At 55.7% G+C, this 26,723-nt stretch overlaps 1 protein-coding gene across 1 annotated transcript in view; it reads left to right on the top strand.

The window, feature by feature from the left end:
• Window positions 1-11,969: 11,969 nt before the first annotated feature.
• KCNH2 (potassium voltage-gated channel subfamily H member 2) overlaps window positions 11,970-26,723 on the top strand; it is a 33,829-nt gene continuing 19,075 nt past the window's right edge. The window contains exons 1-2 of the mRNA XM_025379189.1: window positions 11,970-12,447; window positions 15,350-15,580. Of these exons, the coding sequence (XP_025234974.1) occupies window positions 12,372-12,447; window positions 15,350-15,580 (307 nt within the window). The 5' untranslated portion in view covers window positions 11,970-12,371. The remainder of the gene's footprint in view (window positions 12,448-15,349; window positions 15,581-26,723) is intronic.

The raw sequence follows: 26,723 nt of genomic DNA, 5'->3' as shown, positions 1-26,723 counted from the left end.
GGCTAGATGGGTCTGGGTGGGCAGAAAGAAGTCAATCTAGGTGAAGGGGAGGGGTCCAAGAAGGAGCACTCTGTGGCCACAGGGAGGATGGGTTTACAGTTCAGTACAGCCAGCACTGAAGGCTGAGGGTCACAGGGAGGATGGGGTCCAGTTCAGTATGGTCAGCGCTGAAAGCTGAGGGTCCGAGTAGGCCTGGATTGGGTTTGAATTGGGGTGGAGGATGCCATGGCAGGGTCTTAAGTAAAGGAGGAAGAAAAAGTCAAACAGACAGGAAAAGTCAGAGGTGAATGCTCTCTGGACAGGGGATTCCCTGCTTCCCCTTTCTTGGGCCGTCGCCAGTGTTGTCCTGAGTGTCCTGCTTTCCACCAAGGTGCTCTGATGAGAACAGCTGATTCCCCGCCCTGTCGGAGGAGGCCTGCCCTCCCCGGGGCTCTGCCTGGTGCTGGCCTGCTCTATGCCTGCAGCCCTGCCAGGAATGATGCTGATGCATCTTAGTGGCTGATTGCTCATGTTGGTAACCATGTTTTAAAGAGTACTTTCTGAAAAAAGTTTTCAAGGTTGGAGGTTTTGTGTTTGGCTGAAAGAATTTCCATCTTAAATCATGAGATCTGAAGCTGAACGGGCTTTGGAGATGATTTGGTTGGGAACTGAGCCCCCTTGTCCCTGACAGTGGCTGTGCTCCTGCCTCAGGGGGGGACGGCCCAGACCCCAGGGATAAGGTGACAGCCTTCTGTGGGTAAGGACCCCTCCCTGGGGGAGGGCTGTGCCCTGTGCCCCCTGCCCCCTCCACAACGCCGAAGAGGCGGCAAATCTTGCTCCTGCCTTCCCTCTCAGACCAGAGTGCTGTGTAGGGCTGGGCGGGGGACGCCTTGACCTTGGAGGGCTGTGCTGGGAAGGGAAGGCCTTGGGCCTGGGGTGTGTGCATGGGGGCCTGGGGGGTGAGGGCAGGGGTGACTGAGCGGAAGTCCCTGACTCTTTATAGCCCAGCCTGGGGCTGTTCAGTGTGAGCTGGAAGTACCCCACCCTTGCACTATGAGCAGCTTCCTTCCTGCCTGCTGGCAAGGACGGGGTGGGGAGCGGGGAAAGGAGGGGAGGGAGGCGGGAGCAGCGGGAGAGGGGCGGGGAACAACTGCCGCCAGGCCTCCCCCTCCCGAGGATGTAACTCATGCTGAGTTCTGGGGGGCGGAGACATTTGCTCAGCTTCCAGATTGCAGAATTGGTGCTGAACATTTGGTGAGGGCGTTGGGGCGGGTTCTGGGGTGCTAAGGGTTCCGGCCTGTGGAAGGGGTTGCGTGTCTGAAGAGGCTCCTGTGTTGATCCTGGGCGCCCCCTGGCAACCTCAGCCCTTCTTAAGACAGCCACATGAGGGCAGCAGAGAGCCGAGGAGGAGCGATTCCAGCACAGTCCTGGGATCAGACACCATGAAGGGAGGCGGAGACCCAGGGGATGCAGGGGGAGACCCAGGGGTTTGGCGAGGAGCCCACATCGGGTGGTGGGTCTACACCAGCCATCTGGGGTCCCAAGATGGCTCATTTGGGCCCACCCCCAGAGGAGCAGGTGCCTTTATTGGGACAAATTCGCCCCTCCCTGCTTCCTGCATAGACCACGTGGGGTGTGTCAAACTGAAGGTTCAGGAGGTAACTTCACATACACACATACACGCACACACATACATTCATGCATGCATGCACACTTTCTCACACATACATATATCCATGCATGCATACACACACATACACATATACACGCACATACATACATGCATGCATGCACACTCACACACACACATACATCCATGCATACTCTCTCTCACACACAAATGTTTCGGGGAACGTTTGACTTCCCCACAAATTCATATGTTGAGATCCTAAGCCCCAAGGTGATGGTGTTAGGAGGAGAGGTGTTTGGGGTGTTGAGGTCGTGAGGGAGGAACCTTCCTGAATAGGATGCGTGCCCTTAAGAAAAAAACCCCAGAGAGATCCCTCACCTCTCCATCATGTGAGGACACAGTGAGAAGGTGCTGTCTATGAACCGTGGGTCCTCACCAGACATGGAATGTGCCAGCACCTTGATCTTAGACTGCAGCATCCAGAACTATGAGAAATAAATTTATGTTGTCTTTAGGTCACCTGGTCCATGGTGTTTTCTTACAGCAGCCTGAACAAACTGAGACACACACACATACATCCATGCATGCATGCACTCTCTCTCTCTCTCATACACACACACTCTCAGGGCACTGGTGTGGAAGGAAGAATCTAAACCTGAAGGTTGATCAAGGCCTGGAGATGCTCACATTTCCCTTGGGAAGGTGAAAGTTGGTCCAGACCCCCAGGAACCCCCAGAGGCTGGCAGACCCCTGCCACTGCCAGGGTAAGGTCTTGGGTTTCCAGGTCACTCAGTCTGGCAGCCAGGAGGCAGAAGCGTCTCTGGAAGAGGTTCACCAGGCTCTGCCCCAGGGAGCCCACCTGAGGGCGGGGTGGCATCTCCCCGTGCCCCCTCCCTGCTCCCCAGCTGGGGAGCTCCCCATCTCACAGTTCTGTAGTTGCCCATGGGTCGTGCATCCTGGGCTCCCTCACTGACCAGACTCCTCATCTGGGCCCTGCCCCTCCAAAGCTAATTTGGGCCAAGAGCATCTGGGTGGATATGAAGGCTTTCCCATCCGTGGGAACTTGAAATTTCCCTTTTTTGGCCGGGTGCGGTGGCTCATGCCTGTAATCCCAGCACTTTGGGAGGCCGAGGCGGGCGGATCACGAGGTCAGGAGATGGAGACCATCCTGGCTAAGATGGCGAAACCCCGTCTCTACTAAAAATACAAAAAACTAGCCGGGCGTGGTGGCGGGCGCCTGTAGTCCCAGCTACTCGGAGGCTGAGGCAGGAGAATGGCATAAACCCGGGAGGCAGAGCTTGCAGTGAGCCGAGATCGTGCCACTGCACTCCAGCCTGGGCGACAGAGCCAGACTCCGTCCCCGCCCCCGCCCTCCAAAAAAAGTCCTTCTCTTTTTTTTTTTTTTTTTGAGACGGAGTATCGCTTTGTCTCCTGACCTCGTGATCCGCCCGCCTCGGCCTCCCAAAGTGCTGGGATAACAGGCGTGAGCCACCGCGCCCGGCCAAAATTGCCCTTTATTCCGGGGATCCAGAGGGGGTTTCAGGAGCAGGCTGAGGCCTCCTGAATGCTCACAATAGGTGCCCTGTCTTGGGCTCTGAGGGCCCTACATACAAAGTCATCCTATCTGCTGAGGCAAAGATATAAGGTTACCTCGGACTTGAGATGGATGGTTGTCAGGGATCCATCTGACAGGCCCTGCCCACTTCCTGCCTCCTCGTGTCTCCCTCTGCTGCCACCCCTCAGCCTGGCCCAGTTTCCTGGCAAGGTTGCTGTGGCACTAGGTCTTTTGGGAATCGGGGCTTTGAGCCTCAAGTGTGCCCAGCACGGAAATTCCACAGCAACTGTCACTGGGATCGTCTGGGCAGAACCCTCTTAGGTGCCCCCAGGAGGAGCTGGGCCCTCTCTCCAGACCAGGGTGGGAGGAGCAGCCTTTAGAGCCCCCTGCTGATTTGTGAGATGTGGAAATCCTGACTCCAAGCCCTGGCGAACCTTCAGTCATTGGTGACTTGTCTTTTTTTCCTGCTCTCCCCAAATAGATTACATGCCCCTGACTCCCAGTGACCTCCTAGAGGCGTCCCTGACATATTTGCTGTTGATGATAACCTGAGGCTTCCCTGGGGCTCCCAGGAAATGGGGTTCCCAGTCTGTTGTCTGGTTTCCCAAACACCAGCCCCGGCTGCTGCGCTGGGCACTGCTGAGCCCACCTCCTAGAGGAAGATGGTGTTCTGCCGCGCGGATCCAGAAGGGGGAGCTCTCAGGGCCTGTTCTTTTTCAGCGGGGAAAGATTGAATCCTCTCTTCCCGGACATTCAGCGCCCCAGCATTGCGATCGGCCTCTGCCGTCACCTTCACACCCTCACTGGCTCTATGTGGCCCTGCACTGGACTGCTGGTCCCCCAGAGGGACAGAGATGAGGTCCTGACCACAATTCTCAGCTCAGCCAAATTCTCCCTAAGCCTTCCAACCTTGAGAAGCCTTCCCTTACACTTCTGGCTTTAAAACGATTCCTTCAGACCCTGAAGTCAAAGCATTCATTGTCTGTCCGCGCGCGGTGGCTCACACCTGTAATCCCAGCACTTTGGGAGGCCCAGGTGGGAGGATCGCGTGAGCCCAGGAGTTTGAGACCATCTTGGGGAACATAGGGAGATCCTGTCTCTATTTTACAAAAATGAATAACATTTTTAGAAAAAGAAAAAGCATTAATGGTCCGCACGACTTCTTAGACTTGGGAGCTAGGACTATGTAACTTCTCTTTTCAGCTGCCATTATTTGTATTTGGCTCCTGTAATATTGTCTAATCATAGGTGAAAATCTTGTCTTTCCAACCAATTGCAAATTTTGTAAGGCCAGGGACTGTACTGTATATCATATATTTCCTTAGGAGCATTTCTCAGTGGGGGGTACATAGAAAGCAATGGATAATTGTTTGTGGGTATATCAGAGAGATGATGGAGTGGGAGACCTGTTTTTTTTTTTTTTTTTAAACGGAATCTCGCTCTGTCGCCCAGGCTGGAGTGCAGTGGCGTGATCTCTGCTCACTGCAAGCTCCACCTCCCGGGTTTATGCCATTCTCCTGCCTCAGCCTCCCGAGTAGCTGGGACTACAGGCGCCCGCCACCTTGCCCGGCTAGTTTTTTTTTTTGTATTTTTTAGTAGAGACGGGGTTTCACCATGTTAGCCAGGATGGTCTCGATCTCCTGACCTAGTGATCCGCCCGTCTCGGCCTCCCAAAGCTCTAGGATTGCAGGCTTGAGCCACCACGCCCGGCCTGTTTTTGTTTTTTGAGACAGGTTCTCACTCTGTTGCCCAGGCTGGAGTGCAGTGGTGACATCACGGCTCACTGCAGCTGGGCATGGTGGCTTATGCCTGTAATCCCAGTACTTTAGGAGGCTGAGGAGGGTGGATCACTTGGGTCCAGGAGGTCAAAACCAGACTGGGCAACATAGTGAGACCTTGTCTCTAAAAAAAAAAAAAAAAATGCAAAAATTAGCCAGGCATAATGGCGCACGCCTGTAGTCCCAGCTGCTTGGGAGGCTGAAGTGGGAGGATCACCTGAGCCCGAGAGGTCAAGGCTACAGTGGGCCGTGATTGTGTCACTGCACCCCAGCCTGGGAGACAGAGTGACACCCTGTCTCAGAAAAAGAAAAGTTAACAGCTAGCTGCAGCCTTGACTTACCCGGCTCAAGCGATCCTCTTGCTTCAACTTCCTGAATAGCTGGGACTACTGGTGTGTGCCATCACACCCAACTAATATTTTCTTTTTGCAGAGATGAGGTCTCACTATGTTGCCTAGGCTGGTCTTGAACACCTGGGCTCAAGCCATCCTCCCACCTCAGCCTCCCAAAGTGCTGGGATTACAGGTGTGAGCCACTGTTCCTGGCCATGTAAGACCTATTTGAACCTGAGTTATCTTCTCAGGTCCTCGGTGTTGGCTGGCTCAGCAGCTGATGATCCTTGGGATGGGCTAGGATATGAAGCTACTGTTGGGTTAGCATTTTCATTCCAAGCCGGGGTAGGCTCTTAATTCTGCCTGATATTAGCAGAATGAACAGGAAAAGTTCTGGAGAGCTGACAGAGCCACCTCTGTATCTAGAGTGCTCTCGTCTCTCTCTCTCTCACACACACATATCTCAAATTTCTTTAGCTCTTGTTATATGTGGTATGTAATCCCCCACCTGGCTTGGTGTGGTGGAAAAATCACTTAACTAAGAACCAGGAGACACTATTTCATGTCCAGCTCCATTTCTAACCTGTGGCACAACCTTGAGGCAGAGTCCTTGTCACTGTGAATCTTTGTTTTATTGTCTAATATATGAAAGTGTTTGTTCCTGGCTCTAATATTTTATAAAGCAACATAAACTCCCAAAGTAAATCCTAAGAGTTGCAAGTGTAAAGTTCAGGGGTTTATTCACATCTTTTTCTGATGGCTGTCAGGGGAGTGAGGGAGGAAGGCACACTCTGAAAGCGCGTGAGACGTGGTGTTCTCGGCACTGACTGCCAAACCCAGCTCTTGTTTCACCCTGTGCTGCCTCCAGGAGCTACTGTCCAGCTCCAGAGGCATTTTCAGGATTTGGGGTGACCATCTAATGCACTGTGTCCTGAAGGGTGCCTCAGTCTTGTCACCTGGGCTGCCCTCCCTGGTTTTCTGCTGAGCCTGCCATAAAGTGTTTTCAGCACCTTGGACAGAGACAAAGCCCCAACCTGGCTGGAGGCATTGAGTAGCTAAGAGAGCTTGGGATCTCCTCCAGGGCCAGCTTCCCTGGCAAGGTAGCCCAAAGCATGTCTTGGTTCTTCATATTTTTTAATCCCTCAAAGCTACTCAAAAATAAATCCCCTAATATATGTCAAAACAGTGTACTAGTTCTGCAAACTGTCAGGGCATTATTGAAAACAAAACCAACCTATTTTCTAGAATAGTGTTAGGTACACATTAGGTGCTTAGTAAATACATTTAAAAAGGAATACATGCAAATTCAACCTCCAGACAAATGTCCCAGCCTCCTTATAATCAGATTCTTTCTCCCCATCAGCCCATCCTATATACTAATTCTGGAGCTTCCAGTACTTGCTAAGTTTTGGAGCCTCACTTGAAGCCCCTTCTCGTGTCTAAAAATCCAAGTCCTTAAATCAAAGGAACAGATGACTATTAAGTTTTCAGTCAGAGGAAACTGAAACTGGCCCCTTCTCTTTCTCATCTGGGGTATAAGTATAGATTGATGGGGAAACCCACACCTGACTCCTCTTTGGATCTTGCTTTATGAAGATGTTCACCACCTTCCTTTGTACCCAAGAAAGCCCTTACCATGCAGAAGGACCAAAATCCCCCAGGAAGTTTTCCAAGCTACCCCAGCCCACCCAGAGCCCTCCTTCTTCTGAACAACCCCTCTATGTATCCTCAATGTCACCAGATTGTTCTTCTGACATTTCATATCCAAGTTTTTTCATGTCCATTGGTTCTTTTCCCAGTTAGATAATGAGTTCCTTGTGTTTGTGGTTTCCAGTAGATGCTACTGTGATGCAAACACAGCAGATAAAATGGGAGATTGATCAGTCTCAGGGGCTTCTATCTTGTCCTTAGGGGTCTCCTGCATCACTTATTTTTAGTATGACATAAATATGCGGGCTGGACTACTGGCTCCAAGCGCACCCAGGATGAGAGAGCAGAGGCAGGAGGTGGAGGTGAAGATGGGTATTGAGGAGAAATGGAGGAACCACTCATGGGTGGGTGTGTTGCTGTGTGGAATTAAGGAATCACTCACTGCTAGAGCTGGAAGGGATCTCAGAGATCAGCTTGTTTGGTCTCCTCATTTTACAGGTAAGGAAAGTGAGATTTAGTGGTACTCCTAAAGTTACACAACAAATGGGCCCTTTTCCATCACCTCTGACCCGGTTCAAGTGTTGGGCGTCTTTCCCTTGGACTATTGTATTGCTCTATGTGGCAGACGATATTTTCCCAAGGTGGTCGTGCCAATACATATGCTTTTCTTCCAGTGTTACAGCAACACTCCTCCACTGAGAGGTGGGGGTCTATGTTGGTTCTCCTTGCATCTGATGGGCCACGATTACAGCAGAAGTTGCTTTATGTGATTTTTTAAGGCTAAGTTACTCAAGGTAATACAGCTGCTGACTGGACTTCTCTTGGGACACTGGCCCTTGGAACACAGCCACCATGCTGTGAGGGAGCCAAGTGGCCACACAGAAGGGCTTCATGTAGCTGTCTGGCCCCAGTCCTAGCTCAGGTCCCAGCCAACAGCCAGCACCAACCACCGAATGTAAGTAGATGAACCTTCCAGTCTCTAGTTTGGAGTAAAGCAGAGAAAAGTGGTCCTGGTGGAAACTACCCCAATTGCAAATCCATGAGCAAAATATATCCAGTTAAGCCACTGGATCTTGGGATGGCTGTTACACAGCAATAGGTAATGGAAAAACCTCATATCCACCTCATTTTCTCCAAATTATTTTACATGTGTCATTCAATCAATAAACCTTTTTTGGATACTTACTCTTTGCCAGGGTCTGTAGAAAGACAGACACAATATCTACATTCGTGGATTCTGCATTCAGCTGCCACTACTGTTTCCTTACTCTTTCCTGCCACTACTGTGTCCCCTTTGCAGACAGAATAAAATTCATAGTCCTCAGCCCTCTGCAAATGGTGCCAGCCTGCTGCTCCACTGCCACCACTTCAAACTATTTTGTCCCCAGACCCAATCTCCATTCTCCTTTCTTTATACATCTTTATGTTGTCTCTTCTATCTGCAATGCTTCTGCCCTGCCCCATCTCCAACCTTCAAGGACCTGCTCTGAAATCTCCTTCAGAGAGACCTGGCAAGGCCCTCCAAGACTCCTCCAGTTGAAATTAACTGACACCTCCTCGTAATCCCACAGCACTGACTGCAGACTGCAGTTTCTGTCTGCCCACCGTCTCCTCAAAACTCACTAGACTGTGAATCCCTGGAGGAGGGATCCTGGCTTATCTCTCTTGTCCCCCAGCAGTGTCTGGCACAGAGCCCAGTACTTAGAAAGCCCCCAGTAAACACTTGTCGATGCAACTAGTAGCAGAACCAGAATTAGAAGTCAGATCCCCCGAATCCTAGTCTCCAGGGCCTTACTTGCTTCTTTTGACATCACAAAGGCAGGGAAAATGTCCCACCAAACGTGGGGATCAGGTTGTCCAGAGAAGACCTTGGAATGTGCCAGGGGTTGGCGGGATTGCTACATGTGGAGCTGCAGAGGCGATGAGTGAAGAGAGTCCTGGCTTCTAGCTAGGGGTTTCAGGCGAGTTCCTTCCTTCCATCCTTTCTTCCTTCTTTCTTTCCTTCCTACTTCCCTTCTTTCTATCAATAAGCCCTGATCATCCACTTCTGGAGGGGAAACATGCTGTTTCTTTGATTCTTTTCTCCTCCAACTCCAGTTCATATCTGAAAAAAATCTCTATTCTAGGGACCAGTTGCACAGAAAAACAAAAAGCTCCACCATGTTCAAGCATCAAGGGACTGCTCATGCTGTTCTTCCTCCCCCAGGGTTTCCCAGGAACCATTGCTCTGTAAGCTGTCTCTCCTGTGCCCAGCTGACTGGAACAGCTTCCCAGTCCCCTTTGGGTAACCCCAGGCTCTCCTGGGCCTGACTTTGGTGGTGTCTTGCCTGGCCTGCTCCTTGGGGGACCTCTGGCAGAGCAGGCTTCCATTTCTCTTTTTCCTTCCAAGATGTCCTGGCTCCACGCCTTTGGACTGAGCAGGAGCAGAGAGCAGGGTGGGCAAGATGCTTTCTGCAGACTTTTCTCCCTAAATTGTTTCTTTTTGGGAGCTGGGAGGAGCCTAGATATCTCACTGTAGCCTTTCTCTTCCCTCAGTCACAGGCAGGGTGCGGGAGAGCTCTTCCCAGGAATGGTCTCTGAAATGGCTCTTGGAGCTGAGATGGGGGTGGGGCAGATTCTAGAGGCTTAACAGCCCAGCTCTTGGTATTAGGGTTGGACACTTTTCTCTTTGTCCCAGATCTGGGGGTAGCAGAGGTGGGAAGTTGATGGCAGTGGGGGCTTCTCCATCAGCTCATCTGAAGGCCCAGAAACGTTGCTTTGGGGAGAGCTTGCCCCTTCTCACAGCTTCTCTTCCTCAGCTCAATTCTTGAGTGTGGGGGCGGCTAAGTGGGTCTGCCTTCAGGCCTCCAAGGAAGTCAGAAATCTACATTCGGCTTTGACTTCTGAGTATGTGGAGTGGGTTGGGGGGAGAGAGGGAGAGATCTGGCTCTCCTCAGCTTGAGGGAGCAGCTCTCTTCTTGCCTCTGTGCACAGAAGGAGGGCTACCCTGTGCCTGGGCTCTTCTCTGTTTGGGAGGATGAAGGGCTCCTCTGACTCCTTTGTCTTCCCTTTGGGATAAGAGCAGAGTCCTGCCCCAGCAACGTGGGTGCAGGAGTGGAGGACAGCTGGCCAGCTCAGATGAGTGGCTCCTTCCCTTCAGGGACTGGCTCTCCCTCTCCTTTGGTCTGGAGAGAGGGGGAGACCACAGATGCCCCTTTCCCTTCTCGCTCTCCCATGCCCATTCTCAGCTGCTGGCCTTTGCTCACTTTCTCTCCATCCCCTGGCCTGGACAAGAGGACACTTCAATCATACATGAATCATCCTGGATTCATAGCAGGCAACCCAGCAGCCAGGGGTGGCCATGGGGCGGGGCGGGGGCTGGGCCAGTCATGGACTGGGTTCTACCTGGAACCCAGATGTGTTGATGCACCTGATGCCAAGTCACCAAGGAGGGGTAGCCTGTGCTGTGGAAGGCCCTGGGCCCCCTGGGGGGTGAATGAGGAAACTGCTGGCAGTGGAGAGGGCCTAAGGAATAACTGCACAGGCAAGAGCCTCTGGACTTTTTTAGAATCAGCTGGTGGAGCCACCTCCTTCTCTCCCACTGGCTGCCTCCCTGAGTCACTGCCCACCCACCAGCAAATAAAAAAGAGTGTCATCTGCTGGCCAGTGGCCCCATTTGGCCCCAGTGTTTGCATCTTTTTGCTCCTGGGTGGAAGGTGAGAGTCCGGGTAGGGTGGTCTCACTATGACAGTTCTTTCTGCGCCTTCCTCCTTTGGGACTCCGCTTCCTTCCCTGTCCTTTGTTCTTCCCCTCCCCCACAACCCGTGATGGTTCTCGCTGGTGACAAGACCCAGCCCCTGCTCCAAGGACAGAGGCAGCTGCAAGCCCTCAGGAGCCCCCACATGGCCCCATCCATCTAGACAGGTCTCTGATCCGGCTGCAGGGAGGGGACCCTCGGCTGTTCAGCTGCGACTCCTCCCTCCCCGCCCGCCCACTCAGCTGTCAACACTCGCCTCCCCCCCCTCCCCGGCCTTCCCGGGCCCCTGCCTGACTGCTAAGTCCGAGGACATTGCGCCCGGAGACCCTCACTCAGACCCATGCAGGCGATGAGCAGGCGGCGGGCAGACACCCCGCCTGCCCTTGAGCATCCCCAGGCCTCCTTGCCTAAATAAGGGAGCCGCAGCTGGAGCGAGCCAGCTGGCCGCGGGGAGGGGCCTGCGGCTAGGCCAGGGCTTTCCGAGGGGCTGGGCCGCGGCCACCGCCGCAGGGCCCCGAGCCCGCCGATTGGGCCTGCAAGGCTGGCCCCGGGCTGCCGGGGGAGGGCGGGCCGCTCGCACACGGGGATCCCCCGGTTGGAACTTCGCGCTCAGGGACCTCTCTTTGATCCCGCAGCTAGGAGGCCGCAACTGCTGTCAGAATGTCCCTCTCAGTGCGGCTTCTCTGCAGAGCCCCACAGAGGGCTGTGTGTGTGTGTGTGTGTGTGTGTGTGTGTGTGTGTTGGGGCAGGGGGCGTGCCTCTTCTAAATTTCACCCTTCCTTATTTAAGATCTCTGCTGGTCTGGGACCTCCAGATTGTTTTGCTTTTCCTATTTCCAGGGTCTCCCTTGACCCCGGACTCGTCTTCGCAGGGCCCAGGCCTTGCCCGGGTCACCCACAATAGGCACTGAGCGCATGCTGTGTGTACCAAGCTGGTGCTCGGCGTGGTGGGGAACCAGGGCATAAGGACCGGCCTTTTCCCTTCAAATCAGGTTTCTTAGCCGCTAATCTGGGGTGGGGGTGGAATCCCTTCCCCCCTCCCGGCCGCCTACAAGCCGGCCATCACACCTGTCCTCACGGTTCCCCCTGCCTAAGGGTCCCTTCCCCCTCTTCGGGGCGCGCGAGTCCCGGGGGCTCCTTGGCAGAGCAAGGGGCTGGCGCTGGGGGAGCACTCGGCGCGGCTCAGCCAATGGGAAGGGCAGGCGCGAGCGGTGGGAGGGGGGAGAGGGCGGCGCTGCGGGCGCGCGGCAGGCGGGAGGGGGCCGGGAGGCGGGGGCCGGAGCCGGAGGGGTGCGCGCCGCATTAACCCTTCCGCGGCCGGGCCGAGCCGCAGGCGCTGCCCGAGCCGCGGGCGCCGGAGCGGCTGTCGGCGCGGCGGCAGGCGGGAGCCAGGAGCCCGGGGCTCGGGCTGGCGGAGCGCAGCGCGGGGACGCGGCGGAGCTGGCCCCGCGGCTCGGCGGGGGCCGGCAGACAGGTGTGCCGGCGGCGGGCGGCTGGCGCTCAGGCGGCTCCAGGCCGGGCCCGGGGTCCGGAGCTGGGAGCCGGGAGCCGAGCGAGGACCCGGCGCCCGCAGTCCAGTCTCGGCCCCGCCCGTGCTCGGCTTGGCCGCGGGGTGCGGGGACCACGGCCCGGCCGGGCCACCCGAAGCCTAGTGCTGGGCCGGGTCGGGCCGGGGTGGGTGGGGGCCCGCCCGGCCCGCCCATGGGCTCAGGATGCCGGTGCGGAGGGGCCACGTCGCGCCGCAGAACACCTTCCTGGACACCATCATCCGCAAGTTTGAGGGCCAGAGTGAGTGGGGGAGGGGGCTGGGCGGGGAGGGGGCTCTGAGGGCGGGCCGAGCTCTTCCGAGTGTGGATGGGGGGGCGTGCCCGGGCCGAGTCCATCGCCAAGTGCGAGTCAATGGAGCCTGGTGGGCCCCAGGCTCTAGCGGGGGGCGGCTGGGGCAAGGCTTGGTGCACCGGGGCCGTGGGCACCGGGCCAAAGGGCTTGGGGCGGGAAGCTCAGCTCAGGCTTTTGGGATCAGAGAGTGTGTGTGACACGCCGAGTGTGCAGGGAAGGGACGTGGGATGGATTGTGCAGGTGTCCCCAACTCTGGGTGCCTGGACGTGGATGGGGCTGTGTGCAAGGGCATAAGAGTGTGTATGACCCAAACCCTGGGATCCCGAGAGTCCAGCGGGCACACTGATCTTGCCAGATCTTGACTGTGTTGTGCCTGAGGGACTAGAAAGCCATGGATGCAGGGTCAGCCCATAATCTCCTCTTGTGTGTGTGCCGTGTGTATGACCCCGAGCCCATGTGTCACCCACGAGTTAGACCCTGTATGGGCGGTGGGGTGGTGCCTTTGACAAGGCTGTGAGCTTGTGGGGTCTGTGGAGACAGGGTGTCCTGGTGCTAGAGCTGGGCTTTGAGGGTAACCAGCTCCCTGTGGTACCCTCAAGTTGTGGTTTTCTTGCCCTGGGCACTGTCACCTAATTCCCTTATGGGGACCGGGACTACAGCACCCCTAATGCCTGCCTGATAGGGAGGCTTCTAGAAGGGTTCCAGATTAGGCAAATGTCCTGGGTGTGGGTTTGCACCCAAGCAGCATTCATGTGCCTGTCCCTAAGGCTGCATGAGCCACAGTGGGTGTGACTGCCAAGGGCCCTGGGAGTTGGGAGAGGATGACATTCCTTGCCCATGACCCTGTGAGCACAGGACAACGCGTGCTTGTAACCGTGGTGGCGGGAAGGAGGGGTCAGTCCAATGGTCAGTATTGTGTGAAGCTGAGGAACAAGATGATCCTGAGGGGGTGGAGACAGTGACACTGGTTGAGGGCCTCCCTGAGAGGTGGGGGTGGGCCCAGGGGGAGGCTGTGGGCGGGCCCATGGGGAGGTTGCGAGGGGTATGGGGGAGAGCTGGCTTCTAGCCCTACCTTTGCCACTGACTGCCATGTGACCTTGAGTGACTCTTCCCTCTTTGGGTCTCAGTTTCCAGGTCTGTGGAGGAGGGGCAGGCTTTCTGTCCCATCCCTGTATTCCAGGATCTCAGTGAAGGGTGTGTGTGGGGGTGGGGCATGCCTTCGAAGAAACTTCCTCTTCTCTCCGAGGCCTGGGACAGAGGACAAGGGGTGATTTTTCTTCTATGAAGCTGAGGTGTGTGGCTGGGCCTCTGGACTGCCTTGGACTGTGGCAGAGCTGGAGGCTGAGTTAGGGGGTCTTTTCAGGTGACAGGAAGCCCTGACTTCTGGAACTGATGGCTGTCTAGGAGGTCTGGGGGTGCTTGGGAACTGGCCAAAAGATGACCCAGTTCCAAAAAGCAACTTCCTGGGGGCCAGGGGAAGGGAGAACTGAGAAAGGTGGGAGGAGGCCAAGTCCCAATGGCCTGGGCCTACCTCAGGGTACCCTGCTGCAGCCCATCCTTGCACGTAGGATTGCCTAGGGCTGTAACCTGAGGGCTTTGCCTGCTGGGGAGGGAAGGGGAAGAATTCCAACTGCTACTGAAAGCCCCAGCATTAAAGGCCAAAGTGGCCAGAAACTTCTGTTTAGAAAAAGCTCTTATCCCAGGAGCATCTTGCCTGGCACAAGTGAGGCTGCTGCCTGCCTGCTGCTCACTCGCCAGCCTGGCTCTTGGGGCAGGCCTGTAGTCGGCGAGCCAAGTCTGGCCGAAATGGAACCATGGGGGTGCTCATCCTGGATGAGGCCAAACTGAGGAGGGCCTCACATCCCTGGGCAGGTCCCCTATCTTGGGTCTGTTTTCCTACAAGTGGGGCCAAAGTCTCAGGCCCCTCCCAGGCTCCAGGTATTTCCAGGGTTTGGAGCTGCAGGTCCCTGTCTTTGCTTCCTATGACCTTGGGTTTCTGCCTGTGACCCTCAGCTTATTCTTCTGCCTCTGCCAGACCAAGGTTCAAAAGCTGGCTCTGTCCTTTACAAGTTGCAAGACTTGGGCATGGTGCCGAACTTCTCTGGAGTCTTGGTTTCTTCATCTATAAAAGGAGGATAATGACACCTACCTTATGGGGTTGTCAGAGGACCAAATGAGATGCAGCGTCCTAGGTGTTCAACGTGTAACTTCCCTCATCCTCTCTGGCACACCCACCCCTCAGCTCCTGACTGTCCTTGCGGGGTGGGGGTGGGGGGGTGGGGTGGGGTGCAGAAGTTCCAGGGGTTACTGACCTGGTAGGATCCTCAGATAATTGGGGAGTGATTTTCTAGGGAGCCTCAGGATAAGGAGTGGCTCAGGGAGCGCCCCCCAGTCTGGAGAGCAGGGAAATTAAAAGCAGAATCCAGTGCAATCCGGTGCAAAGGGAATCCTGGCCGCCATCTCTGGCCTTTCCCAGGCTCCCTCTCTAGGCCCAGTGTTTATCCCTCCGCTGCGGCTGCTGACACGCGTTGCTGACACCCGCCAGCCTGGCCTCAGCCTCAGGCACGGAGGAGGCAGCAGGCTGCTGGCGGCCTGCCCGGGGGAAGCCACGCAGCCGGCCTGTGGTCCAGGCGGAGGAGGGGGCGCGCCGCGCGGCCGGACCAGGCCAGGCACCTGTATCGGGGCTCAGGCACAGCTGCCTTCACCCCCTGCTGGGGACCCCAGTCCCAGCCATGCTTCCTGTGGCGGGGAGTCCCCGGGCGGCTGTGTGTGAGTGGAGAATGTGGGGAAGGGCTGGGAGTCCCCGATGCTGGGGTCCCCGCTCACGCGCACTCTCCTCCCCGCCCCCCAGGCCGTAAGTTCATCATCGCCAACGCTCGGGTGGAGAACTGCGCCGTCATCTACTGCAACGACGGCTTCTGCGAACTGTGCGGCTACTCGCGGGCCGAGGTGATGCAACGACCCTGCACCTGCGACTTCCTGCACGGGCCGCGCACGCAGCGCCGCGCTGCCGCGCAGATCGCGCAGGCACTGCTGGGCGCCGAGGAGCGCAAAGTGGAGATCGCCTTCTACCGGAAAGATGGTAGGCGCGGGCCGGGGCGGGGCAATGACGAGGGGCGGGGTCAAGAGGGGTGGGACCACGGCGAGGGGCAGGGTGCGTGGGGGGTGTGGGGGCGGCTGGAGAACGCAGCGAGCCCGGGCAAGGTTCTGTGGGGGCGTGACGCGGGCTGGGGTCCTGCGGTGTGCCTGTGGGAGGCGCGGTTCTGGGGCCTGCACCTCACTCTGCTGAGATGGTTTTCAGGGGGACAAAGGAGTTGCTAGGCTGTGGATCTGGCTCCTCTGGTCCTTTTTTTCCCTGGGCAGGTGTGGGCACCTAGAGCAAGTTGGACTAGAGTTAGACCGAGCTGGGATGGCAGGTACATGCGTGGATGGAGGTTAAAGGTCAGGCTGGCAGTTGGGCGCTGACCTCCGGCCACAGGCCCCTAGCTGCCTTAGGGCAGTTGGTGCCAGGTGACAGGTCTGGGAGATGTCACGGAGGGACAGGAGGGCTGCAGGACTCTGGCTTTCTCTGCTGCCCCCCTCCTGCCCTGAGCTTCAACAGCACCTGGGGGAAGTGAGTGCCTCTCCTGCAACCTCAGTTCCCTTTGTCTCAGCTGTCGAGCGCCCTGCCCTGCCACCCTCTCCTGCGCCAGGTGTCTTTACTCAGCCACCGCCTTCCAGAACAGCTGCTCTGGGCTTCCGGAGAGCGGATAAACAGAGCCCGGGGTGGGGCTGCTCCCACACCGTGAATGCCCTGTTGGGGTGGGCTCTGGTCAGGGTGGGCAGAGCAGGAGGACTGGGGTCCCGCGGGCAGAATCCTGCTACAGAGGCAGCTCTAGAATGCGTGCAAACCTTGCTGCTTCCTAGCGTGTGTCCCATAAGCATTTGCTCAACGCCTGTGAGCCTGGCAGGCGCTAGGCTCTTGGAGATGGGCAGGACAGACGAGGCTCCTGCCCTCAGGGAGCTTGTCTGCTGTAGACAGTGAGCACACTCTGTTTTCTGTGTGGGACCAGGCCAGCCAGCCCCATGTACCAGCCCTGTGTGCTCAAGGTTGTCTGGGGTGACCCTGCAAAGCCTTGCATCCTCCCGGCTGTGTTTTGCAGGCGTGCACAGTCTGTGGCATCACTGGACAGCACTAGAGCGGGCACGGTCCCTGCCTCCTGTGGAAGAAGGTTTGCTCACAGCTAATCAGGATTCCAACTGGCAGGAGGCAGGGGCTATGAGGCTAGACTCAAACCCTGAAGGCAGTGGGTGGTTTCTAGGGGCTAGACACTGGGTCAAATGCTTTACTTCTCTTATCTCATGCACTCTTCACAACGCAGGGAGGTAGACACTACTATTGTCTTCATCTTGGGGGATGAAGAAACTGAAGTTCACACAGTCACATAGCTAGAAAATAGCAGTTGGGAACGGACCCCACATCTGTCTGACCAGAGCTCTGTGCGCTGTGTTCTGTTACATATTGAAAACGATACCAGATAGTTACAGGTCTATCTGTACGCTGTACATTATCTCATGTGAAATTTTACTTTAAAAGTTTGCCAACCACAGGTGTAATGAAGGGACTACGAACCCGTAAGTCCTGGGTTTGTGTCTAAGACGGTGCTGGAAATTATACACTATTGGACAAGTTGGTTGACTTCCCTGGGCCTTTTTCTACTTCTGGGGTAACGTGTCTCACTTCGGAGCTTCACAAGGGTGCTGGGCTTTCATAGAGAGTGCCTGCCACGGGCCGTCCTCTGTAAACACGGTGCCAGTTCCACTACGGATGTAGCTGTGCTGGGGATTTGGCCTCTTGGCAGCAGAGGCCGAGGGCTCTTCCCTTTGGCTGTGGTATGTGTGGAGTGCTCTTAGGCGGAGCTGGACCTCCCTCCTGGTCTAGGCTGGTCCCTTCTGGAGAGGATGACCATGGGCCCCCTTCTGCAGAAGAGTTATTGTGGGATCACCTAATCCAACCCATTCGAGTTGCAGGTGGAAGGATAGAGAAGCAGAGGTCTGATGACCAGTGAATCAGTGGAAGGAGTGGGATTAGAACCCAGGTCCCCGGCCCAAGTTCAAACTTGTCCCCTCTCCAGGTTACAACTCCAAAACATGGGGCTGTGACCCAGAAAACTCTATGCCAGCCATCTCTGTCTGTCCCCTTCTTCACTCTCACCTAGTTTCCATGAGGCTCAGGTGTCTCCTGTTGGCCAACAGGCTGGCCTGGAGCTCAGCCACCTAGGACCCCATGTATCCTGGCATTCTAGGCCTGGGGTGATGCAGACAGATTTCCTCAGCCTCCACTTCTTCTGCCTTGAAACACTCCGTCCCTCCTGTGGTCCCGGGGCCTGGCTTGGGCTGCATGTGTGCATGCCTGTGTGTGTACTCACACATGGGTGCAGTAGGGAGGTGGAGGTGAGGAATGCCTGTGCCACCCCTTGTTTCTGTCCAGGCCTTTCTCAGGGTCTCTGCCTGGGCCAGCCCCGGGTAGGGGGGAGCTGGGCAGGAGGTGGAGCCTTCTGCTGGCAGGCGCCGCCGTGGACAGCTGTGCTGTGTTGGTGCCTCTAGCCTTGCTCTGCGCAGTGTCAGGGCCTGGAGCCAGACAGCCCCATTATTTAGTTGCTGGGACTGCTGGGAGGTGGGGATGCTAGACTAGGGGAGTGTGGGCTGAAGGGAGAGACACGAGGTGCCTGGGGCTCACTAGCCCTGTGCCCCTTGAAGTCAGGCCTGGGATTAAGGTGGAATTGGGGCTAGAGCCCAGTGGTGTGAGGCTGGCTGGTGGTAACATCCCCACAAGGCCCTGGGGAGGCACCCCAGGCAGCAGGTGCTGGCTGTGTCCACACCTGTGCTCCCACATCGCCATGGGGGCTGTGGCTCCTCCTCTGCCCGTCCTCACAGAGTCCCTTCTCTCTGTCCCCTGCATCCTCTCTGCTCTTTGTTCCTGTCTCTGCTCCCTGCTTCCCTGCCACTGTGCTCAGCCAGCCTGACTGTGCCCACCTTCTCGGCTCCTCTCCTGCTCCGCACATCTCCCTGCCTTTGTCTCCTGCCTGCCTGGTTGACTCTCTGTCCCTTGGTCTTTATCTCCTCTCTGGTGCCACCCCCTGTCTTCTTCCCTCGCCTCAGCATCCCGGAGCCTTGCTCCTTGCCTCTCCCCCTCTCTCCCATTGTCCCCCACCCCTTGGAGCCTCTATCTGGAAGGCTCTGTCTGACTGCTCATACCTCCGACTGGCCTGGCCTGGCTCCATGTCCCTGTGTCCCCGGGAGCTTGTGCGTGGGTGGGGACGGGGGTGTCTCTGGAGAAGAGTCTATTGGCTTCTCCACTCCAGCTGCAGGCCGGTTGCCATGGTAACAGGGTCAGAGGGCCCCCACTGCAACAGCTGATGCTGTGGCTGTTGGGAGGGGGTGGGGACCTGCTGTCCAGGCCTGCTCCCCAGTGCACTGTGCCCAGGGCCTCAGAGGTGGCTCCACACCCAGTGGGCTTCTGTCCCTGGCCTTGGACCCCAGCCTCCCAGGTGCTCCGGCAGGCCTCAAGCCTCAGACTGCCTTGAAATCCTCAGTACCTCCTGTGATCAGCCCCACTCCTCTGGGCCTCCTGCCCTTCTCCATCCCCCAAGGCCATCTGTCCTGTCTTCTTCCTCGCCTTCCTTATCCCTTCCTGTGCCCATTCCTTTAAATCAGATGCCCTGCTCTGTCACCACCACGCCTCACCTTCTCCCTCATGGCTGACCCCTCCCCAGCTCAGACACCCACTCTTTGCTTCTTTTCAGCTGCCTAGGTCTGAGCTGGGGATGAAAGAAGCTTTTCCTCGAAGGGAAGCCTTGAGGCTGGGAAGGCAGGTGGGACAGGGATTGGTGCGTAAGTGGGTTTTGTCTTCTTGAGATAGGAGGTAGACCAGAGCGATCCCAGAGGACAGGGCTTAGACACAGGAGCATTTTTCCTGTGGGACTGAAGCTATCAAGGGAGTGCCCTTCATCCTGGGGACAGGGATGTTCCTATCCTTTTGGCCAAGGCCTGGTGCAGCCTGGAGACAGGGCCAAGTGGGAGAATCTGCAGGGCTGCCAGATGCGGGCACAGGGGCCCGGGGGTCCGTGGGGGCCCTGCCTCCGAGCAAGTTGCCTCTTGCCCTATAGCACCTTCCCTCCACATTTCCCTTCTCCAGCTGGATCAGAGGCCTGTTGGAGGGGCTCCACAGGGGTCATTCCTGAGCTGTGGCTGTCTGTCCTGGTCTGCTGGGGCTGCAGTCTTCCCATCCCAGGCCTGCTCCAGCGGTGAGGCAAGCATGACACAGTTGAAGGGTGCTATCTACTTCTCCACCCACCCTGGGGTCTGGAGAGCGGTGGGAGGGCGGCTTCTCCGTGTTGCGTCTTCTGCAGCCCCCGGAGAGGAGCTATGTAAATATTTGTGAAGAGCTGTCTGGGATGGGAGCAGAGTTTGATGGTGGCCTTGGGCTCTGGGGAGGGGGGCCGTGGGGCAGCAGAAGGGCTAGCTTGGGGGTGTGAGATGTGGGGAGACTGGGCCTCTTTTCTGCCCAGAGGTGCCTTCCTGGGTGGGGTGATTTTGGAGGTTCCAAGAAAGCCCATCACGTGTCGGTATTTCCCTGAAGGGTTCCTGAAACTCCTCCCTTAGAGAACTTCTGCGTTTAGAATGCTCCTTTTTCTTTAAAAACACGTTGTCTCTCATTGCCCCCTCCCAGTATAGAGACAAAAAGTATTTAGCCCTTTAGTGTGAGGGAGTTTAACAGAACTTCCCTCCGGACGTGGGCAGGAGGGCAATGGGAGTCAGGGTCAGTAGAGGAGGGAGGGGTGCTGGGACAGGTGATGAATGTGGGGGGCTCCCCTAAAGTCCCCTCCATCCCCTTAGTCCTGCCCATGGAGATCTCTATGCTGTGGCCTGTGGTTGGCCTCAGATAAACCCCTCTCCTTTTTGAGTGCTTGTCCAGGATGAGAAACACCTTTAGGAGCCAGGCAGCGTCTTCCTCTTGGCCCTCCGCCTCCTGCAGTGCTGGAGAAGTTTCCCTGTCTGTCTCCCCCCACCAGGCCTTGAACTCTACGCGGGTGGAGAACAGCCCATCTGCTTTGTTCTGTTGTATCTGTGTGCTCAGTGCACAGCGGGAGCTCGGCACATGTTTGCTGAATGAATGAATGAATGGGGTGGGCAGTGTGCTGTGTCGCAGGAGCCTTTCCTAGGAGTCAGGTGACTTGGCAGCAGTTTCCAGCTTGGTTACAGACTTGCTGTGTCTGGGAGTCCTCTCGCCTTGCTTCGTGTGGAGGACATTGTGGGGCACAGGAGCGTCTGGGGGCTCCCAGCTTCTTCACCCTCAGAGGTGGACTGAGGAGGATGGGGTAGGGGAACAGAGTCTTAGAGCTGCCACAGAGAGCACGGCTGAGGTGGGGGTGATGCCACCTGACCAGCAGCATAAGGCACTTTTTATTGTTGTGACTGCACTTTATAGTTTGCAAACTGGGGAGCCGTGCTTTACCTCAGGTGGTCCTCATGGCCCTGGGAAAGGCAGGATTCCTCTCCAGCACTTTACGGGAGGGAAGTTCTTGCTTAGAAAGGCTGAGGCACTTGCCCAAGTTTACCCAGCTGGCGGGTGCCTGAGTGGGAACCCGAGCCTAGCTGTCTCCTCCCTGCCCAGCGTGGAATGCCACTGCACCAGCTCTTTTGCCTCCAGAGAGCCCTCTCTGGGGCATGATGGGCTCAGGGCCTTAGGAAACTTGGATTTTAGCTGGGGTCTGCAAGCCTCCATTCCTCGTTTGCTAAGTGGAATCACAGCACCTGTCCCTGAAGCACTTTGGGGTGTGAGGGTGTTCTGGAATGAGATGACAGACACCCACAAAGCAGCGTGCAGTGCCAGAGCTCATTCTCCTCCCCATGAAGCAGGGTGTCACCTAAGTGGCTGCAGCTGCTAGCCCGTGCTGTTGCAATTGTGGGAAATGAGCCTGATCCAGGGCCTCAGCACCCCTGCTCCTACGGTGCACCCCACCCCACCCTGCACCCTGCCTGCCTCACCCCTCCCTCCCAGCAGGCTGCTGCTGGCCCCAGGTCCTGCCTCTCCCTCAAATAATTGAAACCACAGAATTTGTGTTACTGCTTTTCCTTTCTCTTTCATTGTATTCTTTCCTTTTCCCTTTTATCTCACTCTCCAGTCTCATTACTCTCCCCATAGGCAACCGTTCAAATGTACTTACTGTGAATGTGTTGCTTGCATATGTCCTTGCAAATGTGTATTTTGTCTGGATATATGCATATAGATTTAATTTATGTAAATGATATTGTGCTATATGTTGTATTTTGGTGTTCGCTTTTCTTACTTGGGAATATGCTTTAAGTCCAGCTGGGTTGCTGTTCGACATCTTGTCTGTAGCTGCGTATTCTGCAGCATGTGGCTGCCGCACTTCACCTGCCCACTCTCCCGGGGAGGGACCCCACAATGTCTCCAGCTCCCAGCCACCATAAATGAAGCTATAGTGAATATCCTTGGACATGGTCTCTTCTGGACTTGGGTGAGGATGTCTGTGGGATACACGCCCGGGAGAGGAATTGCTGGATCGCGGGACATGTGGACACTTAACTAAGTACTGCCATGCCTGTCATCACCCTCCTTCTCAGAGCTCGAGATTCCCATACCCGCATATCTCTGCCACTCGTGACATTATCTACCTTTCTAAATTTTGCCAATCTAATAGGTGAAAGTGATTTCTTGTTGCTTTAACTTGCATTCCTTTGATTTCTATTGAGTCTGAGCATCTCTTAGGCCTGGTAGCCTCTTGGGCTTACTTTCCTGTGAATTGCCTGCTTATGCCCTTTGCTCATTTTAATTTTGATGTTGCCGTCTTTTGTCCTTGTTGATTTGCAGGGGTTGCTTGTGTACTCTAGAGATACAAATGCATACTGTGAAACGTTCAGTGTATTCCAGATTTTAATTCCTTATTGAACTGGAAAGAGATATTGCAAATATCTTCTCCCATTCAGTCTCTCTTCAATTTATCCAACAAAGGTACTTTACTTTGATGCAAACAAAGTCATTGATTTTTAGCTTTGTTTGTACTTTTGAAGTTTCTCAGGCTGCAGAGGGTCTCCATTTTCTTCTGTTCTCTTAATTGTTTTGCTGTTCTCAGTTAGGTCTATAATCTATCCTGAGACTACCTCGTATGTGGTGTCAAGTAGGGATCGAGTTTTATTTTTTCCATGTAATGTGCCAACTTTCCCAACGCATCTAGTAAACAGTCTGTTCTTTTCCGCTGAATTGTGGGGCAGCCTTTATCAGGTTAATCTCCTACATAGCCATGAGTCTGTCCCTGTGCTCTCTGTTCTGTTCCAAATATTTATTTACTGGCTCTTGCATTGATACTAGCTTAACAAAAACCTATAGCCTTCCATATGTCTTAGCATCTGCTGAGGCAAATCCTCTCTCTTCATTCTGTTTTTTAAAGGTTGACATAGCTATTTGTGGATCTCCTTTGTTCTGCATAAACTTTATTTATTTATTTTTTGAGACGGAATCTTACTCTGTTGCGTAGGCTGGAGTGCAGTGGCATGATCTCGGCTCACTGCAACCTCTACCTCTTGGGTTCAAGCAATTCTCCTGTCTCAGACTCCTGAGTAGCTGGGATTACAGGTGTGCACCACCATACCTGGCTAATTTTTGTGTTTTTAGTAGAGACAGGGTTTCTCCATGTTGGCCAGGATGGTCTTGAACTCCTGACCTCAGGTGATCCGCCCTCCTTGGCCTCCCAAAGTGCTTGATTACAGGCATGAGCCACTGTGCCCGGCCTCCCTTTTTCTTCATAAACTTTAGAGAAAGTTAACTGAATTATTGGAAAGAAAATGCCCACTAGATTCTTGATTGGAATTAGTTTGGTTCTATAGATTAATTTGGGGAGAACTGACATCTTTGTATTTGTCCCGCTCAAGAGCCTGGATTGTCTCTCCATTTACCAGATCAGTTCTGTATTTTTTGCTAGTTTAAAATTTTGTTTCCCTTTACCCTGATTCCAACAGGGTTCTTGTGCCTTGGTCAATTCCTAGAAACTTAAGGTTTTTGTTGCTATTGTAAAAGACGTATTGTTTTTGACTGTATTTCCTAATTGCTGTGTAGAAAAATGCTTTATATTTTTGCAGGCTGATCTTGTTTCTCACAACCTTACTGAACTCTCTGATCTAATTAGTTCTAATTGTTTATCTGTTGATTTCTTGGTGGTCTCTAGGCAGGTGACCCCATCAACTGCAAATGATGCCAGTTTTCGCTGTTTGTTTGGATCATCGTCATGTGTTTTGATGCTCGAATGTCCCACCTGACTTTTTGGGGGTTTTTCATTGGCACTTGTATCTGTTTGTTGGTGCTTCACAGGGTCCTGTCTGTGTGTGGGCGGGGCAGGGGCAGCAAGTCAATGAGGAATTATAATTCTTGGGTTTAAGCTGTGGCTCATGGCAGAGCTGGAATTGGGACAGGGCTTTATCAAGGCCTTACCACGCTCTCTGGGGTATGCTAGGAGCTGAGACAGAGCACAGATCTAGAAGCCTACAGACCACTCACTAGAGGAGACCCCAGAGTGTCCCCTGGTGGACACTGGCAGCTGTGTGCACCTTCACTGCCCTGTGGCAAGCTGTGTGTGGGGTCACAGTGAAGGGGGGCTGAAGGGGACTGAGGCTCAGAAGTCTCACACCTGGTGCAGTTCCTGCTTTTGCCGCCTTCCCTTGGGTTCCTGGGTGGTCGACCTCTGTGTTCCATGAAAACCGATGACCACGTTGAATTTTGCTTCATCAAAAAGGCACCTTAATTCCCATGGTTGCTCCGTCTGCTGTCCAGACTCAGGCTGGAGGGCACCACGGGCTTGAAATGGGCAAATTCTGTTGTGACAGGGTGGGCTGTGCCCCTGGATCTGGAAAGGAGCTGAGAGGGTCTGTCCCCACCTGTCATGACTGCAGATCACCACCCCTGAGTCCACCCTCAGTTCTTCTGCAACTGCCAGTCCTGCCCTGGCCTCAGGGCTCTGACCCAGGTGGACGGGGAAGCCCGGCCAGTGTACAGTGGCCTTCTGGACGAGGGGCATTGTTTGGAAGAGTTTTCCAAGAGCAGCGTTCATGTGGGTCAGACAGAGCAGTCAAGGAAACTTTTCTAGAGGGGGTCCTAGAAGGCTGGGGAGGAGCTGGAGGGAAGAGGAGTGGGGGCCATGGGGAGCAGGAGGGAAGGGGTGAAGCTGGGGCGCAGCTGCCCAGGACTCACGTGCCTGTGCAGGGATCTGTGGAGAGCTGCTTCCTGGCATCAGTGTGCCCTTGTTTCACCTTCCCAGGCTTCTCAGCAGGAGGGCAGGGGGTGGGACTTCCAGTTCATGCACCACCCGAGAGGCAGAGCCGGGCCCCAGAGCTTTAGAGAAGCTAGAGGACAGAGATCTTCTGAGGCCATTGCCATGGTTTGGGGCAGAGATGGCTCAGGCATGCCACATGCAGTGGATTTGGATGGGTCTAGAAGACTACAGAGGCCCCCGAGACCCTATAAATGATCCCATAGATTGCTGGCTGGGTCTCAGGCTGGAAGGGGTGGTGGAGGAGTCTGTCTGGAGATGCTGCTTCTGTGGGGTCAGGGTCTGAGCTTGGGGCCCCTCAGCCTTGCCCTGCATTTCCCAGATCCTGGAGGCAGGAGCTTAGGACTGGTCTCTCTCATTTACCACACACACGCGCGCATGCACACGCACACACACTCTCTCTCTCTCCCTCTCTCTCTCTCTCTCCCTCTCTCTCTCATTCACTGGTTGGCCTTTCAGGCTCCCTAACTCTGTCCCCTGGGCCTGCAATGTCCCTGGCCTTTCCTAGGCCCCTGGCTGCCCATGAGAGCTGTGTTAGTGACACGGTGGCCCCCTGCCAGGAGCGGCTCCTGCTGCATCTTCCTGTCGCCGCCACCAGGCTAAATATAACCTGACACTGCACAGCCCTGGGCGGCTGCTCCGGAGACAGCTTCTCTGCCTGGGGGCGGACAGGCCGACTGGAGCCCCAGCCTCCTGCCCTCAGCGTGACTTTGGGCCTGCCCTGGGCACAATTCCTCCTGCTCCGAGCGAGGCAGGGAGGTGACCAGGTTGAGGATGGCTGCCTCCCTGAGGTCACCTTCCCTGCAGGGACCCAGCACCCTGCCTTGTTAGAGCTCTGGATGCTTCCACAAAGCCATCTGTCATCTCATCTGGCACCCAGTGCAGGAATCACTTGTCCCCGCAGTACCCGCAGGGAGCCTGAAGCTCAGGGAGGTGGGTGACCTGCCCACAGCCAGAGCAAAATAGAGGGAGCCCAGGAGCCACCATGGCTGGGGCAGAGTGGCTTGGCTCCCCGGGGCTCCTCCACCTGTCTGGCTTGTTCCCTCTTCTTCCCTCTTGCCCCATGCATCGAACTGGGGTCCTGTTGGATGGGCGGTTCACTGGGGGCAGGTGCCAGGCGTGTCTTGTTGGTCATGGTGGCTCAACACTTCGCGTGCATGGATGTGCTCAGTGATTTGCAGAGGGCTGGGAGGAGCTGCCTGGGAAGAAGCTGTGATGACATCTCATTTACAGAGGAGCGCATGGAGACTCTGACCTCAGAAGGTGCCCAAGGCCACTCAGGGCCATCTGCAGCCTCTTTTTCCCCACCTGGTGCTGACATGGGAGATAAGGCCTGTCCCTGCCACAGCCAAGTGTGGCTCCTGCCTGGGCCCTGGTCTAGGCCAGCGGTGCCCAGAGGTAGGGAATTGGGTGGAGCCCCTGACCTCAGATGGGTTGGGATGCTGGGCAGGGACAGTGCCCCCCACCCCAGGTAGATTGCTGGGTGTGGATTGGCACCAAATGAAAGCAAGTCGGCGTTGTGTTCTGAGAAATGATGGTCACCTTCTGTGGCAGCAGGATGGCGCTGTACCTGCCGTTCCGGGATGTGTCCAGGCCTGGCTCTCCTGCTCTGCACTGAGCTGCATGGCCTCTGGAGGCCTGCTGGGTGGTTGGCCTGCCTGCCTCACCCGGGCCATTGGGCCCAAAGGCATGGGGGTTCTAAGGAACCATGGAGCCTGTGCAGGGATGGTTGCGTCCATGGGTGCCTCCCCTTTCAGAGGGCCCAGGAAACAGGTCTGGGCCAGGCAGGGGGTACCTTCTCACCCAAAGTGAGGTGTCTTCAGCCAGCTCTGGGGCTGAGGCTGGGGTGGGAGTGGGGTTGGGGCTGGGGCTGGGGTGGGAGTGGGGCTGGGGCTGGGG

The sequence above is a fragment of the Theropithecus gelada genome, chromosome 3 (genome assembly GCF_003255815.1).
Source record: "Theropithecus gelada isolate Dixy chromosome 3, Tgel_1.0, whole genome shotgun sequence".
In the NCBI taxonomy this organism is placed as follows: Eukaryota; Metazoa; Chordata; class Mammalia; order Primates; family Cercopithecidae; genus Theropithecus; species Theropithecus gelada.
This window is presented reverse-complemented; position numbering and strand designations above follow the sequence as displayed.